The sequence below is a fragment of the Symphalangus syndactylus genome, chromosome 22 (assembly GCF_028878055.3).
Source record: "Symphalangus syndactylus isolate Jambi chromosome 22, NHGRI_mSymSyn1-v2.1_pri, whole genome shotgun sequence".
In the NCBI taxonomy this organism is placed as follows: Eukaryota; Metazoa; Chordata; class Mammalia; order Primates; family Hylobatidae; genus Symphalangus; species Symphalangus syndactylus.
Window position 1 is genome coordinate 51,177,080 of NC_072444.2, and position 21,110 is coordinate 51,198,189.

General features: G+C 37.3%; 1 protein-coding gene across 5 annotated transcripts in view; it reads right to left on the reverse strand.

The window, feature by feature from the left end:
- The window catches only part of PTPN4 (protein tyrosine phosphatase non-receptor type 4), a 225,799-nt gene that overhangs the window by 157,387 nt on the left and 47,302 nt on the right, over window positions 1-21,110 (reverse strand). For all 5 annotated transcript variants that reach the window (XM_055262390.2, XM_063631301.1, XM_055262386.2 and 2 more), the window contains exon 2: window positions 18,196-18,350. In XM_055262390.2, the coding sequence (XP_055118365.1) occupies window positions 18,196-18,333 (138 nt within the window). In that variant the 5' untranslated portion in view covers window positions 18,334-18,350. The remainder of the gene's footprint in view (window positions 1-18,195; window positions 18,351-21,110) is intronic.

Consider the following 21,110-nt stretch of genomic DNA (forward strand, 5'->3'; position numbering starts at 1 on the left):
GAATGGCTAAAATTTTAAAATATAAGGTATTGTTGAAGATGTGGGACAAATGTAGTCTCATAAACTGCTGGAGCATACATACCATACCTATAGCCACTTTGGAAAACTGTTTCACAGTGTCTCCTAAAGCTGACCCAGCATTTCCACTCTTAGATAATTGCCCAACAGAAGTATATGAATATATTCACCAATATATGTATTGTAAGACTGTTTAGAGCTACAGTATTCATAGTAGCCCCAAAGTGTACAAATCAAGGGTCCACCAACAGTAAACTGCATAAATTTTGGTATATTCATGCAATGATGCCTCATTATACATTGCTATGCAGCAAATACACCACAATGCTAAGACAAATACACAAACATAAACCAAACAAATATTAATATTACTCATGGTTCTGTGGGTTGACTGGGCCCACATGGCGGTTCTTACTTGTGGCTACAGTTAGACAGCAGATAGTAAAGTCATCAGAAGTTTGATTGAATCTGACATACAAGATGCCTTGCTCATATGGCTGGCAACTGATGCTGACTGTTGGCTGGGAGGTCAGCTGGAGCTAATGACCAGAGCACTGACATATGGCTTCTCCATATGGTGAGAACATCTCACAGCATGACAGCTGAAGTCTAAAATGGACTGTCCCCAAGAATGTGTGTTCTAAGGAGACCCAATCAGAAGCTGAAAGGCTTCTTATGACTGGGAGCCACAAAGGGTAACTTTACTGTCAGGGTTAAAAGTGAGTCACTTAGACAAGTAAACAGCCCAATGGAGACTCTCATATAATGCTGATGCACACAAAACTTGCAAATTTTTCTTTGTATTTTAAATGCTCCCTACTTCAAAATTAGTACTTTGAAACATTCTACTTTCACTCTTTGCCTTCCTTTAAAGGTGAAACTCAAATAGATTTCCCGCCCCCAACAGGGTGATAAAAGATTTGTGAATCGGTTTGTTGATGCAGTTATACCTATTTATCCATTGTGTGATTAATATCTTCAAGCAACCTTCAAGTATTCCCACAACGAACACTATTAACTTAGGAAGCAAATGTGTATGTATAGGGGTATGGCTACAGACAAAACAAAATCACTTGACTCAACTTTCTGAAGAAGAAACGCCTAGTTAGATCAAAACTGCAGCTAAAAAACTATTTTATTTTTAGAGATAAAGTCTCACTCTGTTGTCCAGTTTGGAGTACAGGGACACAATCACAGTTCACTGTAACCTCGAACTCCTGGCCCAAGCAATCCTTCTGCTTCAGCCTCCCAAGCAGTTAGGACTACAGGTGCATGCCACCACGCCTGGCTAATTTTATTTTTTATTTTTGTAGAGAAGGGGTCTTGCTATGTTGCCCTAACTAGTCTTGAACTCCTAGCCTCAAGAAATCCTTCTGTCTTGGCCTCCCAAAGCACTGGGTTTACAAGCGTGAGCAACCACACTCACCTAAGATTATTTTTAAAATTTACTCATCAAAAATATGTTATTGAATATTAACCTTAGAGCACAGTTTTCCAACTTTGACACTGTCAATATTTTGTATTAGGATCATTCTCCATCGTGGGGGATAGGGGAAGGATTGTACTGTGTATTGTAAGGAAGTTTAGCAGCATCCTTGGCTTCTAGCCACTAGAGGCCAGTAGCACCCACCATCCAACTGTGACAACAAAAAATGTCTACAGAAGTTGCCAAATGTCCCTTGGGGAGTGGGTTGGCGTGGTGCAAAGTCTGCCCCATTTAGGAATCATTGCTTTAGAGTTTACAGTTCCTTTAGAGTTTACGGTTTCCAGTAAGGGCTCAAAAGCTCTTGCTAAACACTATCCTTGTACAGATTATTTTCTCATTCAGCTTTAGAAAAACACTAAACAGAAAATCCTACTCCATGAGTGAGGAGAAAAATAAGTATAGTACAGTTAGGTTTTAACATGGATTTTGATTCTGTCGCACTTGATATATGCAATGAACAAACAGGAAAATACGTTCTATAAATATATGGCTAATTATAGAATGTTAATGAGGCCAAGGCAGTCTCCATCTCTCCCAACTGTGTTTCTTTGTAAGGCCAGAGAATATGTGTATCAGAACTATCTTGTGTACTCATTTAATATATACACACCTGGGTCCCAACACAGACCTATAAAATTGAGGTGGAAAAGCAGCAATCTGAACTTCTAATAAACCTTCCTTAATAACTTACTATTATATTCTTATGTTCAACAAAAGATAAGAAAAACAGCACCACAGACTATTTATCTTTAGTCTTTCATGGCCATAACTTTTAATTTTTAAATTTGTGTCACTGTTCACAATGACATATAGAGATGAAACAGAAGACCATCCAATTGATAGCAGATGTTGTGGGAAATAAAAACACCAGTTTGAAGGGTCAAAGGGCTTGGATTGGCAGAGTGTGGTGGCTCACACCTGTAATCCTAGCACTCTGGGAGGCCAAGGTGGGTGGATCTCTTGAGGTCAGGAGTTCGAGACCAACCTGCCCAACATGGTGAAACCCTGTCTCTACTAAAAATACAAAAATTAGCCAGGCATGGTGGCGGGCATCTGTAATCCTAGTTACTCGGGAGGCTGAGACAGGAGAATTGCTTGAACCTGGGAGGTGAAGGTTGCAGTGAGCAGAGATCACACCAGTGCACTCCAGCCTGGACTACAGAGCGAGACTCCAACTCAAAAGGCTTGGATTCTAGTCTTGGCTCTACTACTTAGCATGTGGCTATGGGCAAGCCACAAAATCCCTGGATATGATTTCTCTATCTGTAAAAAAGAGATAACTGCCCCACCACATTGTTATTGATAAGAATAAAACAAATGTGAAAAGTGAAAACTCTGTGGAAATAATAACTCTGTGGAAATAATAAACACACATTACTATTACTTGATAGATATTAATACCTATAACTAAACTAAAGGCCATATCCCAGTAAAATTATGGTAATATTAATCTGGATATATAAAAAAAGCTGTTTCTACAGAAACATATTCTAAATATTATTCAAAGCTATTAAAACTAAAGCATATCTCAGTTAAGCAAGTTGACAGATGGACAACACATTGAAAAACAAGGTAATTTCCACAAGTTGAGAAGCTGGGAGAAGTTATTCAGTTTATAGAAATAAGTATGTGCGTAGGAAAGATCCTATACAACTACCAAATAAAAACTTGCTTTGTTTTAATATGGCTTAAAAATGTTTATATTTGGCCAGGCACAGTAGCTCATACCTGCAATCCCAGCACTTTGGGAGGCCAAGGCGGGCGGACCACTTGAGGTCAGGAAATCGAGACCAGCCTGGCCAACATGGTGAAACCCCGTCTCTACTAAAAATGCAAAAATTGGCTGGGCATGGTGGCACGTGCCTGTAATCCCAGCTACTCAGGAGGCTGAGGCAGGAGAAGTGCTTGAACCTGGGAGGCAGAGGCTGCAGTGAGCCAAGATCGCACCACTGCACTCCAGCCTGGCAGACACAGCGAGACTCCATCTCAAAGAAAAAAATGTTTATATTCAACTCCTTAAACAATAATAAAGGAGTCATGTCACCAAAAAGAAAATCACAGTCCCAAATGGGTATCTAACAACAGGGCTCCAAAATACAAAAGATAAAAATTATATAACTGAAAGAAATAGATAAATGCATAATTATACTTGAAGACTTCAATACTACTTTCTCGATAATTGATAGAACAAAGTTAAAATAAAAGCAGCAAAGATATAAAAACACTACTGTGTGCCTGTAATCCCCGCTACTTGGGAGCCTGAGGTGGGAGGGCTGCTTAAGCCCAGGAGTTGGAGACCAACCTGGGCAACACAGAATGTCTCAATTTTTTTTAAATATAAAAACAGAAATACTACTAACCAACTTAACCTAACTGATATTTCTAGCCTTTTCCACCGCCCCGCCCCCCCCAAAAGAGTAGAATAGACATCCTTTTTAAGTGCACATGGAATATTCACCAAGATATGTCATATTCTAGCCCTTAAAACCTTATCAAATTTAAAAGAATTGAAATCATACAAAGTATGTTCTCTAGCCATAACAGAATTGAAATAGAAATCATTAAGCGAAAGATATACGGAAAATCCTCAACTATTTGAAAACTAAACAACATACATATAAATAATGCATGGGGCAAATAGGAAGTCTAGAGGGAATTTGGAAAATATTCTGAACTAAATGAATATGAAAAGACAACATATCAAAAAGATATAGTTATACCATGTTGTCTTTCCACAGGGTCTCCACATGGTGGCCTCAGGGGAGCCAGACTTCTTACAGGGCAGCTAAAAGTTCTTCGAGAGTGAGTTTACCATAAAACAATAGCAGAAGCTGAAGGGTCTTTTCTAAGCTAGCGAGGGAAGTCATGCAACATCTCTTTCAATAGATTCTATTGGAAGAAAATGGCACTCACAAAGGCTCACCAAGGTTCAAGTGAAGGGGATACAGCCTCTCTCTCTCAGTAAGAAATATTTCAAAGATTTTAAAACCACCACTGAAATCTTCAGCAGACAAACAGTTTGAGTTGTGGAAAGATATCCAGACTAGAGATAACAAATACCACAATCTTCAGCAACCAGGAAATAATTGAAAGTGAAAAGATACAAAAGATAATAGTAAATCCTCAAGGAATACTGATATGTAAGAAACAGATTGGCCGGGCACAGTGGCTCATGCCTGTAATCCCAGCACTTTGGGAGGCCGAGGCGGGTGGATCACGAGGTCAGGAGATCGAGACCATCCTGGCTAACATGGTGAAACCTCATCTCTACTAAAAATACAAAAGCCGGGCATGGTGGCAGGCACCTGTACTTCCAGCTACTCGGGAGGCTGAGACAGGAGAATGGCGTGAACCTGGGAGGCGGAGCTTGCAGTGAGCAGAGATCGTGCCACCATACTCCAGCCTGGGCGACAGAGCGAGACTCCATCTCCAAAAAAAAAAAAAAAGAGATGAAGTATATCCAGAATGTGATCACAGAGAAGAGAGCTTTCCTTGAAATAAGGAGCAGTACCAGTTTGTAGAGGTCCTAGAGGTCAAACAAAATGAGCCTTGATAAACTGATTAATTTAACTAGATAATAATCACTGAGGAAGCAGTTACAGTAAAAGAATAAAGGTTGAGATAAGATTGCAATATTTAGGTGCTTGATTACAAACTGGTTAAGGTGACTCTTGTTATAGTCCCCAAAACACATGTAAAATAGAAATGTGGGGAGAGGCAAACTTCAAAAATAAAAACTTGATTTTAATTAAAATACAAGAATGTGATTTCAAATGTCATGGCAAACCACCATCCACTGTTGTTATTCTTCTAAAGGAAAAAGAATTAATAACTTACTGTTCAAAAATGCTTAAACCTACGGTTAAATGTGATGGACTGAAAATGTGTTTACCTTTACTCATTCCTGAAACCCCATTAATTTGAGGGGAAAAAAAAGAAGGAATGTACTAAAAACATAAAAACCACAAGAACAACGAAAGGAGAGAAGATATCGGCTAAAGAGATACTAACACACAGGCCGGGTGCAGTGGCTCACGCCTGTAATCCCAGCACTTTGGGAGGCCGAGGCAGGCAGATCACGAGGTGAGGAGATCGAGACCAACCTGGCCAACGTAGTGAAACCCCGTCTCTACTAAAAATATAAAAATTAGCTGGGCATGGTGGCACATGCCTGTAGTCCCAGCTACTCGGGAGGCTGAGGCAGGAGAATCACTTGAACCCGGGAGGTGGAGGTTGCAGTGAGCTGAGATCACGCCACTGCACTCCAGCCTGGGCAACAGAACGAGACTCCATCTCAAAAAAAAAAGGGGGGGGATACTAATACACTTTGGAAGATAGAAAGCATGCGGAAGAGACAGAAGAGCTAAACACCAAATACCTGCTGAGAAAGATACCAACAGGAAGCAAATTAAATACACAGAAAGGCTCAAACATTGGAGGATAAGTGTGAGAAACAGCAAGATAAGGCATGAGGCTAAAAATGGGAAAGGAAGGTTGAAGATCTATGTAAGGAACAGTTGTGTCCCTCAGTTCTCGATCCCATACCTCCCCTGAATTATTCTAACATAAACTGAAGTGGCTTCAAATCTAGGGACATCAAGCATAGTGGAAAGCAGAGTGTCATATTGCAAACTGGTGGATTTCATGCACGATCTACATGAAATTTAAGCAAAAAGAAAAGTGAAAAGGAAAACATGTTTTAAATGTCTACAAACAATACGTCATACATAAACAATCAGGAATTGAAATAGTATCAGACTCCTCATCAGCAATATTAATAGAAGGCAATATTTTCAAAACTCTGAGAAATTATTTCCAATCTAAAATTCTCTACCCAAACTATCAATTAAGTCTAGGGTAAAACTTAGACATTTTCCAAAACGAAGGATATAAAGAACTAGCACACATCCCACACAAGATATTCTTGATGAAGAAAAATGAAAGTCATTTCACAGTGATTCAAAGTAAGTGATGTCAAAAAATACAGTGGATCCAAAGTGCTAAAATTAAGTACCTATTTAATGTATCAAGTGCCTATCAACATCCAGATTTTACATGAAAAAATTAAATAATTGCAAAAGAAAGCCAAAACTACGAGCTCTGAAGTTTATCATAAACAAATCAAATGAATCATCAAAAGGAAATGTCTGCACATTCAAAAAAAAAATGTGTCATAATACTATTACTAATTCCTCACATAGTACAGCTGTCACTTTTCTTTGTGGAAACCAAACTGATACATTAAAAATTATAGAGGCCAGGAGCGGTGGCTCACGCCTGTAATCTCAGCACTTTGGGGGGCCCAGCCAGGCGGATCACGAGGTCAAGAGACTGAAACCATCCTGGCCAACATGGTGAAACCCCATCTGTACTAAAAATACAAAAATTAGCTGGGCATGGTGGCAGGCGCCTGTAGTCCCAGCTACTTGGGAGGCTGAGGCAGGAGAATCACTTGAACCCAGGAGGCAGAGGTTGCAGTGAACCTAGATTGCGCCACTGCTCCAGTCTGGTGACAGAGTGAGACTTTGTCTCAAAAAAAAAAAAAAAAAATGGATAGAATTCAAAAGGTAAACGGAAAAATAGAGTCATAAAATGTCACTAGGAATATTTAAGAGGAAGATCTACTATACTGAATTACTAAGAGGATAAAAGAGTTTCAGGATAAATATTTTCAAAAGTAAATCTTGCTACATGTATGCATACATGTATATGTGTATACCTATACATATGCAAGTCCAGCTTTACATACACACACACACGTGTGTATGTAAAGCTGTGTATATATATGTAAAGTATACATATATATATATATATATATGCAAGTCCAGCTTTATTATAAACATTTGGAAGCATAATTATTGTCTAATTATTGAAAAGAATGTTAAATAATAAGGGCAAAGACTCAAATAAATGGATATTACCTTTAATATGAATCCAAATTCCTGATATACAGATACTGAACTATCCAATTTGAGTTAGGAATAAACATTATGAATGGTGGGTTCAAAGATAAGATGCGATTTCTTCTCCAGAGTATTATGATCAGCAGAGCACATCCATCAACATCAACACCAACACCAGCATCTGGGCAAAGAGCCAGACTGGGCACCAGGGCTTCCTTGGGGGATTCTTGGATCCACATGGGAATCAGGACAGACAATTACCCAGGGGAAGCGGTGAGGCAGCAGAGAGTGAGTCATGTAGCTTCCTTATGTGATAACTGTTACTCTTTCTATGCTCACCAACTCCATTCCAATGAATATCGAAAGTTTCTTTTTGCAAGTACTAGGAAGAAAACAGGGCTATGTCATACATCCTTTCCCAAAGAACAGATCACATCTATCACAGGTGGACGTGCTATTAAATAAGCTTCAGGAGAGACATACAAAGCACTATGATGGCAAAAATATTTAAATGATTATTCCCTTCAAGAATATGAAATAAGTCAAAAGGCAGCACATTTAAGAGCCAAACAGGCCAGGCACCGTGGCTCATGCCTATAATTCCAGCAGTGTGGGAGGTCGAGGTGGGAGGATCACTTGAGGCCAGGAGTTCGAGACCAGCCTGAACAACATAGTGAGACTTCGTCTCTAAAAAAATTTTTTAAATTAGCTGGTCATGGTGGTGCATGCCCGTAGTCCCAGCTACTTGGGAAGCTGAGGTGGGAGGATTCCCTTGAGCCCAGGAGTTCAAGGCTGCATTAAACTATGGTGGTGCTACCACATTCCATCCTGGAAGATAGAGCAAGACACTGTCTCCAAACAAAACAAAAAAAACAACAGCCAAGTATTCCTTACACACTGTCAATACAGTAGAGAAAAAAAGGGTATAGGCTAAAATATTTATGAAATATTTTTAAGATGCTAGATATGTAAACAACAAACAAAAAAGTTAAATAATTAAGCATTAATCATTTATCAGCCAAGGACAGAAGCTTCTCTGACAACGGCTATGCCCAGATCAACTTGTGTGAAGGTGCATCTCAAATGTGGCAGATGAAATCTTCTAAAATATCAAATCCATTAGCCCAGCTGTTTAGGGTTCCATCTTTGGAAAGCAAAGGCCATTTTGATTTTATAAGATGAATATATTTACTATTATTAACTAAGATCTAAGTCCTATTTGGCTCAACTATCTGGGTCAAGTAAACAATGAATCAGAAAATACAGCAAGTAACATGTTAAATGTTTCAAATCAAATTTCACTGATTATATAATGAGATACATTTTCATATTTTAAAATAATAAGGATTTGGGGTTCTGATCATATAGAGTAGCTGGTATTGGACTATTCTCCTGTTACAAGCATCTATAAAAACCAGACCAAATATAGACCAAATAAAACATGTATGTAACATTTACAAGCAACAGATACCAACCAACACAGGGCTATGATCTTTGGGAGAAAAGGGCAGATGAATCAAGTCTCACCCTGGCTTTCTCCTTGGGGGCACTTGCCAAACCATACTGTGGAGAAACAAAGCCCAAGCAGACAGTGGCAGTCTTGCTAGGATAAGAAAACTAAAATTAATGTTTGGGGTTGCTACGGTGCCAGGGTTTTGGGGATAGGTTATTAGAACAGAGAAAGTCAAAGGAAAAAAGCTATAAAAATACATATAAAATTGCCCTATGGTCCTTACTTGCTTCATAGGATGTGCATACACAGGGTTAGAATTTCTACGAGAAAATAGCTGTTAACTGAACAGAGATTTCAGAGGTTGTGCAGTTCTGAGAAGATGTGGTCCAGGCTCAGAGGAGAGATGTCTTGATGAACACCTTAGTCACTTAGTTGAGACCCTAGACAAACTGTGTCCTAGGAGTAAGAACAAAGGTGAAACAGACCTACCTTAAAAAGCTTAAAACTAACCTCCATAAGATCAAAGTGATCTGCTGGCTATTTAACTGCCTGCCATAATATAATTCACTATTATTTAGAGGGACATAATAATCCAGAGCTCCAACAAATAAGGGTCCAAACCTTTCCTATAAAGGGCCAGAAAGTAAATATTTTTAGGCTTTGAGGACACATAGTCTCTGTTGTACATTCTCTTTGAAAACAAACAGAGGCTGGGCATGGTGGCTCATAGCTGTAATCTCAGTGCTCTGGGAGACTGAGGTAGGAGGACTGCTTGAGGCCAGGAGTTTAAGACCAGCCTGGGCAACATAGCAAAAACAATAACCTTTAAAAATGTAAAAAACCATTCTTAGCTATAGGCCATGCAGTAACAGCCAGCAGGTTGGATATGGCCCATGGCCATAGTATGTTGTCCATTACTCTACATTTCACTCACTATGTTCAATATACAACGACAAATTAGCAGATGTGTAAAGCAGGGGAAAGTGACAATCAAGAGACAAGGCAGTCAATAAAAACAGACTTAGGGGTGATGTAAATATATGTGTAGACAAGGAGGCTCTCGCTTACCTATTCAACACAGTATTGGAAGTTCTGACCAGGGCAATCAGGTAAGGGAAAGAAAAAAATGGTATCCAAATAGGAAGAGAGGAAGTCAAACTAGCCCTGTTTGCAGTTGACATGATCCTGTATCTAGAAAACCCCATAGTCTCAGCCCACAAGCTTCTTAAGCTGATAAACAACTTCAGCCAAGTCTCAGGAAACAAAATCAATGTGCAAAAATCACAAGCATTCCTATACACCAACAAGAGTCAAGCCAAGAGCCAAATCAGGAATGAACTCCCATTCACAACCACCACAAAAAGAATAAAATGTCTAGGAACACAACTAGGGAAGTTAAAGATCTCTACTAGGAGAACTACAAACAACAGCTCAAAGACATCAGAGAGGACACTAACAAATGGAAAAACATTCCATGCTCATGGATAGGAAGAATCAATATCGTTAACATGGTCATACTACCCAGAGCAATTTATAGATTCAATGTTATTTCTACTAAACTACCACTGACACTCTTCAAAGAACTAGAGAAAACTATTTTAAAATTCATATGAAGCCAAAGAAGAGCCCAAATAGCCAAGGCAATCCTAAGCAAAAAGAACAAATCTGGAGGCATCACACTATCTGACTTTAAACTATACCACAGGGCTACAGTAACCAAAAACAGTATGGTACTAGTACAAAAACAGACATATAAACCAATGGAACAGAATAGAAAGCCCAGAAATAATGCCACACACCTACAACTGTCGAGAAGAGCAACCCCAAGACACGTTAATCGTCAGATTCACCAAGGTTGAAATGAAGGAAAATATGTTAAGGGCAGCCAGAGAGAAAAGTCAGGCACATGTATCCCAGAAATTAAAGTATTAAAAAAAAAAAAAAAGCAATGGGGAAAGGATTCTGTATTCAATAAATGGTGCTGACATAACTGGCTAGCCATATGCATAAGGCTGAAACTGGACCCCTTCCTTAAGCCATATACAAAAATTAACTCAAGATGAATTAAAGACTTAAATGTAAAAGCCAAAAGTATAAAAACCCTGGAAGACAACCTAGGCAATACCATTCAGGACACAGGCATGGGCAAAGATTTCATGACGAAGACACCAAAAGCAATTGCAACAAAAGCAAAAGTTGACAAATGCATTCCCTTAAGTCAGGTCTATTCACATAGCTCTATGGCAACTTCTGAGATAGGTCTCAGCTTTCAAAAGAATTTGAGCATTACATGGATCGGTGACCCATTTGTGAGTAAACCAGGTAAATCGACTTTGTCCGTGCTAGAAGAGAATCAACTGCTTGAGATCGCAAATGATGGTGGCCTTATAAAAGTATGTTTGAGACAACTTCACATCTCCACAAATTCCAGATTAAAGTCAAGGTGGAATATCCTGAGACTGCCACAACAGCACTGAAAAGCCTGCTTCCATTTCCAACATCCTATCTTTATGAAGCAGCGTTTTCTGCAGTGACAGCAACCAAAATGAGATTATGGAGTAGAATGGACATAAGCAACACACTTTGGGTGTCACTGTCTACCATCACCCCCAGATGGGACCATATAGTTGCAGGAAAACAAGCTCAGGGCTCCCACTGACTCTACATTATGGTGAGTTGTATAATTATTTCACGATATATTACAATGTAGTAGTAACAGAAATTAAATACACAGTAAATGTAATGTGCTTGAATCACCCTGAAACCATTGCTCCACACCCAAGTCCGATGAAAAACTGTCTTCCATGAAACCGGTTCCTGGTGCCAAAAAGCTCAGGGACCACTGCCATAGATTACAGATTTTTAATTTTTGATTTTTTATTTATTTTTCAGAGACAAGGTCTTGCTATGCTGCCCAGGCTGAACTCAAACTCCTGGGTTCAAACAATCCTTCCACCGCAGCCTCCTAAGTAACTGGGACTATAAGTGCCTACCACTGTGCCTAGCTAAGATTTTAATACTGTATTTCTACCATACCTTTTCTATGTTTAGATACATTTAGATGTACAAATACCACCGTGTTATAATAGCCAGTTCACTAACATGTTGTTCAGGTTTGTAGCCTAGGAGCAACAGGCCATACCATATATCCTAGGTGTGTAATAGGTTATATCATCTACATGTGAGTACACTCTATGATGCTCACACAATGATGAAATCACCTAAAGACACATTTCTCAGAACGTATGCCTGTTGTTAAGTGATGCATGACTATACTTAGAGGAGCACAAGGGAATCCTTTTTATTGAGAGAAATATTCAATGCCTTAATCTGGTGGTACTGCACAGGTGTATACATAAAATAATTCATTGAGTTATATAATGAAGATCTGTGTACTGCAATGTTTTGTGCATTATACATATTACAAAAAACAATAAAATCTACATGTAATTTCCAGAGAAGGAAAACCAAACTGAAAATCTTTCTAAATAGAATCCAATATCTCTCTCATAATTTAATGGCTGCCAACTATTTTTGAATTATACTCCATAATGTATGTTAGGTATTCAATAATTATTAAATAATGTACATGAATAACTACAATTTTCTGTGGGATAAAAAAAACCTAATTCTCAAAAAAGTAACACTTGACAATTGTTTTCTCTTTACTTTTTACAAATAACTGGCATTTTAAAATTTCTGTGTATATATATTTTTAATCAATACCGCCAGGAAACAAATTGGGTTTTGCAAGCAGTATATGTACACCAATACATGGATGAAAACGTCATATATGCACATCAAACAATTAGTAGATTGCTATTTTGTGGAATTTCAAAAATAACATGCTTCCAAGAAAACATTTCTGGAACAAGAGAATGGATCAATTGGATTACAAGCAAGAGAAGAAAGTCAACCTTTCTAAATGCATAATACTAGTCAGATACATAAACAGGCACTTCACCAACATTCTTGTTTAATGCTAAGCATCCTAATGTCACGTAGATATTATTCTCTCTTAACAAAGAAAGAATATGAAACACAGACAAGAACAACTTGTGTACAGTCACAGAGTAAGTCTTCAAAATAAAGATGTATAAAATCATCATTGAATAACTGCCCAAGAATCTTTCAATGGAAGTAAATGTCATTTTCAGTAACAGACTTATGCATGGCAAATATGAGACCCAAGAACTATATGCCTGATGAAACCACAGCAGAGTGAAATAATAAAACAAGAAATATAGTCACCTTAATTGTGCTCAACTATAAATTTGATTGATAAAATAATTTTCTAGTGTTTAATATGATTACAGCCTAGAAAAAAAAGGATTTCAAAATAGATAAAAGCTTTAAAAATCTATCATACATTATATTGTTGGACTTTTCATATACTATAAAAGCTGACAAAATTATCATGTCTTTTTGTACTAAAGATAAATTCCATTTTAACATCTGATTTTATTTTTTAAAGTTTGGTATTTAATAAATTCTCCTTCAAGGTAGGCACTGTTGACAATCAACTTGAGAGATGTCAAGGTTAAAAATGAGGAAGGCTGAACATAAACGTTTGCTCAAGGCACACTAAAATAACAGTGTAGGTATAGTTAGTAATGAAAGAAAAGATTACCCTAAGAAAATTTTGGAAAATGAAAAGCAACTTAAGTGGTCACCTTAAGTGACAGAAAAAAAGCTAAGCGAAAGTTAACAGTGTGAGAAAGGACTAGGAGCAAGTTCATTTACCCCACAAACTCTAGAAATAGGGGTACAAATTATCTTTTAAAAAGAGAAGGCAGGGGTCAGGACTGAAAAAATGTTGAGAATCTACATAAGTAACAGCCCCTACATGACTTCTCTCATTTCCACTCCCCTACAGCCAATCACCATGAGAATTGGAGATTTACTCTCTGAAGAAAATGAACCAGAAGGACTCTGGAATCAGGAGCATCATGTGCAGCTGATTAATTTGTACTGTACTAATTTTACAGGCAGATTATACTGCCTGTATTGTACAGACAGAGACTGCATAATAAGAAAAAGTCTACATAGTGAACAGGTGTCCTCTCCAATCCCTTCCTCTCACTCAGCTCTAAGGAGACTGGCAGTGAGGCTCTACAAACTCAAGACCTATAAAACTATATGGTTTTGAAAATTGTGTAAATGAATAAGCCAATTACATGTACATACATACACTTATAAAACATATATAAATCAAATTTAAAAGATAGATGCGTGTGTGTCACACATACACACACAGATACATTTTTTTAAAGTATGGCACACCTGGATAAATAACTTAAATAACAAACAGCAAATAATAAAAATTAAACCTGTCTTTCATCACCTCTGACTCCTGGTAGCTATCCCTTGAGAAGCAAAGGAGACAGTTCTGGGATGAAATTTCTGGGTATCTATGAATGTAGGAAGATGGGTACAGTAAGTGATGAGGAAGAGGCAAAATGGACACCTCCACAGGATGCCCTACTGGCAGACTGTATTTTCCCAGTAAGTCCACGGCAACATTTCTGATCCCACATGACGATCCTCCACTTTTTATCAAGATGCAGTCTATTTCCTTTCACTTAACTCTGTGACAACCTTGACAAACAGAACATGGAAAAAGTAACATTACATGGCTTCCCAGGCCAGACTGGAAAGGCAATATGGCTACAGTCTGGCTCTCTCTCTAAAGATGCTCACCCTTACAAACCAGCCACTGTGGCCGGGCACAGTGGCTCATGCCTGTAATCCTAGCACTTTGGGAGGCCGAGGCAGATGGATCGCCTGAGGTCGGGAGTTCAAGACCAGCCTGACCAACATGGAGAAACCCTGTCTCTACTAAAAATACAAAATTAGCCAGGCATGGTGGCACATGCCTGTAATCCCAGCTACTAGGGAGGCTGAGGTAGGAGAATCGCCCGAACCTGGGAGGCAGAGGTTGCGGTGAGCCAAGATCGTGCCATTGTACGCCAGCCTGGGCAACAACAGCGAAACTCCGTCTCAGAAGGAAGAAAGAAAGAAAGAAAAGAAAAGAAAAGAAAAGAAAAGAAAAGAAAGGAAAAGAAAAGAAACAAACAAACCAGCCACTGTGCTGTGAAGTAGTCCAGGATATCAAGAGGTCATATATAGGTGCATCAGCCTCAGCTAAGGTTTCAAGTAACAGCCATGTGAGTGAATAAGCCTTCGAATGATTCTAGCCTCCAGCATTTGAGTCTTCCAGCTGAGGCCTGACACATAATGGAGCAAAATTAAGCCTTTTGTGTGTGTGTGTGTGTGTGTGAATCTCTGACTCACGGAATCCCTGAGGACAATACATGGTTATTTTACGCCACTAAGTTTTAGGGTAATTTCTTACGCAGTCACAGTAACTAAAATAGGCTGGTCCTCCCAGCCCTTCCTTGTTCATCATACAGGCTAATGTTAATCAGCTGCACCAAAGTAAAAGTCAAGTCAAAAATTAGGGGTAAAAATCCTCATAGATTGAAGACATCAATCCATGTAGTATGGACAGCATTTTAAAGTATTTAATGCAAACATATTTAGTGAGTTGTTAATGCAAACATATTTGGTGAGATGAATTCTCATATCATGAATTCATTTAGTGACAATGAATTCATGGCATGAGAGGGACGATACACTCCATAGGTTGGCTACAGTAAATAAATGGTTATACGAAAGCCACAGTGAAAATAGGACTTGACATTGAAACAACGCAAGCCAACACAAACCCAGTGATAACAGGCTTATCATTCCTATGTCCACAGCAGAGAAAAAGCAAGATCTAGTGAAGTTACATCAACTCCTTCATTACAAAAATTTCCCTCAGAAAATACAGAAACAGCTTTGATGAGATAACTACCAGATGAAACAAAGCAGGCTTTGGCAACATGAATATTTTACCTGTGGTGCAAAAATCTTTCATGAAAAGCAATGACTCCAATGGTTGACTTTACAAATCATTGCCTGGTAGTCTCCAAAGGAAACTGAGTAGTTCTCCTTCTTGGTGAACAGTGAAATGCTGGTGAACCTGGCAGCTGCCCACAAAGGATTTCTGAGACTTAATGGTACCAAGTGGACACAAGAAAACAAACACCAGAACTCTCAAACCCCCAATTAGTTTGCAGGCTGCCACATACCACTCCACAGGTTGTAAAGTACATAACTAGAGATTTATTCACATAGATTAAAAGATAAATAAGCTACCTAAAAGTACAAAGCAACTCTTTTGGTTTGAATGGCTTGGGTTCAAATACCCAGAGGAATAAATATACCACACAACCAACAATTTTTCATAAATAAATGTTCCTCTTAAGTTTTTTGATGACCTGAGATAATGGTAGAGAAAGTTTCTAGCACCACAGAATGGTAAGCTTACTTACCATTCTAGGTAATATATCCAGGTCTATTGAAACTGACAGCTAAATATATGTAATATATATTTTTTAAATATAAACATATAAAAGTACATTAAATATGTATGTGTTTCTAAAAGAGTAACTAGACAGCACATTGATTACTACATTGAAAAATACAGCATACTACTGTTAACTAAAGTGCTCAACAGAAAATTATGCTAGCTGAGAAACATACCAAACCTTTTTACAATATTTTGAAATACATTCAAAACTATAGTTAAAATGAAAACTAAATATTAACTAAATTTAAGCTAAGACAAAAGTTATTAAGTTTATGCCTTTTCCAAAAAAGAATTCTAACACGTGAATAATAGGAAAAAAGGCTTATTTTCTTACATCAACTGTCTAATACATGAGAGTTTCTATTAAATAGAAATTTGTACGAAGTAGAATTCTCTTCATTTTATATTGTCTCTGGCAACCTATATTCCAACTATATATTAACAGATGATAGAATACAAAAGAAATCAAAAGTTTAGCTTTTTAGAAAAGCACACCAAATCTGTTGGGTATTTTAGATAATGTTGAAGGTATTTTTAATGATAATGATGTAATATTCACTACTCTGCAGCCTCTTTTTCAATGTGAAATAGCTTGGAATTTGAGATAAATTCATAATCCTGCTACATAGTAGTACACAGAAAATTTTATGCTTAAACTGGTAAATAAGAAAGATTCATTTATTTTAATTATTATACTTTAAGTTCTAGGGTACATGTGCACAACATGCAGGTTTGATACATAGGAATACATGTGCCATGTTGGTTTGCTGCACCCATCAACTCATCATTTACACTGGGTATTTCTCCTAATGCTATCCCTCCCCTAGCCCCTCACCCCCCGACTGGCCTCAGTGTTAAGATTCATATTTTATATTACTTAAAGATTTCAAAGTATAGAAATATCCAAGTAATACAGCAGAAAACATCCTGAAAAATTTGGAAATACCAAAACATCCTGAAGAATAAGAACTCCAGTTTGAATACAGACTGCATATATTATTATTTTCATAAAGTTAAATTTAAGGATGTGGTGATTATGAGATTCTCGGGATACTAAAGTACTTACTTTCAAAAGGTTCAGGAAAAAAAATCATGTAGAGAGAAGGAAACATAAAGCAAATGTGCAAAATGTTAACACTGGATCAATTTAGGTAAAGGGTATAAGGGTATTCATTATAATATTATTTCACCTTTTCTATATAGGTTGAAAAGTTTTTAAATAAAAAGGGAGAATACATTTTTAGAGGTATCAAGATATGTACAAGAATGTTCACAGCAGTACTATTTATAAGAGCCCAAAGTGGAAACAAATCCAAATATATACCAACAATAAACTAGACAAGTAAATGGTAAGTGAAAGGATAAGTAAACTATAGTATATTTATACAAAACGGTACTACAGAGCAATAACAATGAACTAACTACTGTTAACACACCACATGGGTAAAACTCACAAACAATGAGCAAACAAAGCTAGACACAAATATGATGAACAAATATTTGTTAAATAAATATTTCAGACGATAGATAAGATCAGGGCTGTCATTTATTTTTGTTTAGCAAAAATTTTACTCACAGACAGTACAAGTAAAATTACCATGAATATGTATAAATTATTTAGAAGAACAAATTCTTTTCAGGCACCCTCAAGCACACTTATGAAAACCACACACATACTATGGATCTGCTCTACTAATCATAATGCACACTGTTGGTTTCTCAACAACGTCCAGTGAGCAACACTTTTTTAAAAGATCCAGTTTGAATGACAGCATGCACCTAATACAATCCTGCACCAGACTTTTTTACCTGAATAAGACTTTTCAAACTGTACTATAATTTAATAATCCTAGTTTACACATGTCTAAATTCAGACTTATAGCCAGAGATTATTTTTTGAAAGACACAAAATACTTACATCGACTTTGAAAGCTTGTACAGTATTATCCAGAAGAAGGATGTTGCAAACCACTTCAGTATGCTGTCTGTCTCGGGCCAACTCTGATGCTCGTACATTGTAGGTTCTGCCAGCAGGCAATCGGAAACGTGAGGTCATTACTGTCCACACAAAGTCTAAGTAAAAAAAAAAAAAAAAAAAAATTCACTAAATAAAAGGTTGGTAAAATATAAGCTGTAGTTTAAAAGGCAAAGTTATTATATATTTCTCAATTAAAACTTAGGTGGAAAAGAGTTATAAATTTTGAAATACCAGAATAAGAATTGTAGGTATAAGTTAGATACATATAGTTCATCATCAAACTAAAGTTACCACTGCTTTGAAGAAGAGGTTTTTTTTTTTTTAACTGCTCCATCCAGAAGATTTAATACATAAGCTTTTTAGGAAGTCATATTCCAATTCAAAATATGTAAACTTTGGAGTAGCCAAAAGGGGCGGGAAGATTATGCTGCCTCAGGAAGTTGGATATTACTCATTGATGCAAGTATTTTAAAACACTGTAGAATGATGACAGGAGGAAAAACTATTTAACTTTGGCAGGCCCTTCCCTTTTTTAAAAAACTTTAGATGTTGGGGAAACCGAGAAGTTTAAAAAAAAATACCCTTCATTTTAACCATCCTCAAAATTCAACCTAATACTATTATTGTTATTATTCCTAAGAAAACAAAATAGAAAAGGCGACAAATCTTTGCTTCTGAATTTTTAACCTAAGAGATAAAAACTAGATGGCCTATAAAACAACAGAAATCACAGTGATATCAGCAATACTAGATGTTTAAAGACAATGAAGCTGTACCTTCAAAGCTGTGAAAGAAAATTCTTTGAAACACTGACTTACATACCTAGAAAATTAACATTCATGGAGGAGAAAAAAAACTCTTAAAACGCTCAGGCATTTAAGGATTCAAACTTTAAAACACGTAATACTTCTGTCTTAAAGACAATTAGGTAAAGGAAACACATTAAACTAGAAGAAAGACTAGTATTTGGGATGTTTGAATATGAGTAAGCAATAAGTAGTAAGCAGTATGAATAATGAGTAAGCAAAATATAATAAAAATAGTATTTCAAATCAGTGATAATAACGAGCTGAACTCTCATAGATTGTTCATTTCAAAAAATTAAAGCTCAAAGTAAAAGTCAATGTTACATAAATATAAAAATAACATAGGGGAAAAAAGTCTTACTATGTTGACAAGGAGACGCTTGCCAAGTAAAATTCCACAATTAAAAGACAGTGATTGGGCTGGGTAAAGTGGCTCACGACTGTAATCCCAACAATTTGGGAGGTGGGAGGATTGCTTCAGGACAAGAGTTTGAGACCAGTCTGGAAAACAGAGGGAGGCCCTGTTTCTACAAAAAAGAATGTTTTAAAACTTAGCTGGGCCTCCTTTATATCGTTGAACAGTGGTTTGTAGTTCTCCTTGAAGAGGTCCTTCATATCCCTTGTAAGTTGGATTCCTAGGTATTTTATTCTCTTTGTAGCAATTGTGAATGGGAGTTCACTCATGATTTGGCTCTCTGTTTGTCTGTCATTGGTGTATAGGAATACCTGTGACTTTTGCACATTGATTTTGTATCCTGGGACTCTGCTGAAGGTGCTTATCAGCTTAAGGAGATTTTAGGCTGAGACGATGGGGTTTTCTAGGTATACAATCATGTCATCTGCAAACAGGGACAATTTGACTTCCTCTTTTCCTAACCAGAACTTCCAACACTATGTTGAATAGGAGTAGTGAGAGAGGGCATCCCTGTCTTGTGCCAGTTTTCAAAGGAAATGCTTCCAGTTTTTGCCCATTCAGTATGATATTGGCTGTGGGTTTGTCATAAATAGCTCTTATTATTTTGAGATACGTTCCATCAATACCTAGTTTATTGAGAGTTTTTAGCATGAAACACTGTTGAATTTTGTCAAAGGCCTTTTCTGCATCTATTGAGATAATCATGTGGTTTTTGTCATTGGTTCTGTTTAGCTGATGGATTATGTTTATTGATTTGTGTATGCTGAACCAGCCTTGCATCCCAGGGATGAATCCAACTTGATCTTGGGGGATAAGCTTTTTGATATGGTCCTAGATTGGGTTTGCCAGTATTTTATTGAGGATTTTTGCATCGATGTTCATCAGGGATATTGGTCTAAACTTCTCTTTTTTTGTTGTGTCTCTGCCAGGCTTTGGTATCAAGATGATGCTGGCCTCATAAAATGAGTTAGGGAGGATTCTCTCTTTTTCTGTTGATTGGAATAGTTTCAGAAGGAATAGTACCAGCTCCTCTTTGTAACTCTTGTAGAATTCAGCTATGAATCTGTCTGGTCCTGGACTTTTTTTGGTCGGTAGGCTATTAATTATTGCCTCAATTTCAGAGCCTGTTATTTGTCTATTCAGAGATTCAACTTCATCCTGGTTTAGTCTTGGGAGGGTGTATGTGTCCAGGAGCTTATCCATTTCTTCTAGATTTTCTAGTTTATTTGCGTAGAGGTGTTTATAGTACTCTGATGGCAGTTTGTATTTCTGTGGGATCGGTGGTGATATCCCCTTTATCATTTTTTATTGCATCTATTCGATTCTTCCCTTTTTTGTTCTTTATTAGTCTGGCTAGTGGTCTATCAATTTGTTGATCTTTTCAAAAAACCAGCTCCTGGATTCACTGATTTTTTGAAGGGTTTTTTGTGTCTCTATCTCCTTCAGTTCTGCTCTGATCTTAGTTATTTCTTGCCTTCTGCTAGCTTTTGAATGTGTTTGCTCTTGCTTCTCTAGTTTTCATTGTAATGTTAGGGTGTCGATTTTAGATCTTTCCTGCTTTCTCTTGCAGGCATTTAGTGCTATAAATTTCCCTCTACGCACTGCTTTAAGTGTGTGCCAGAGATTCTGGTACA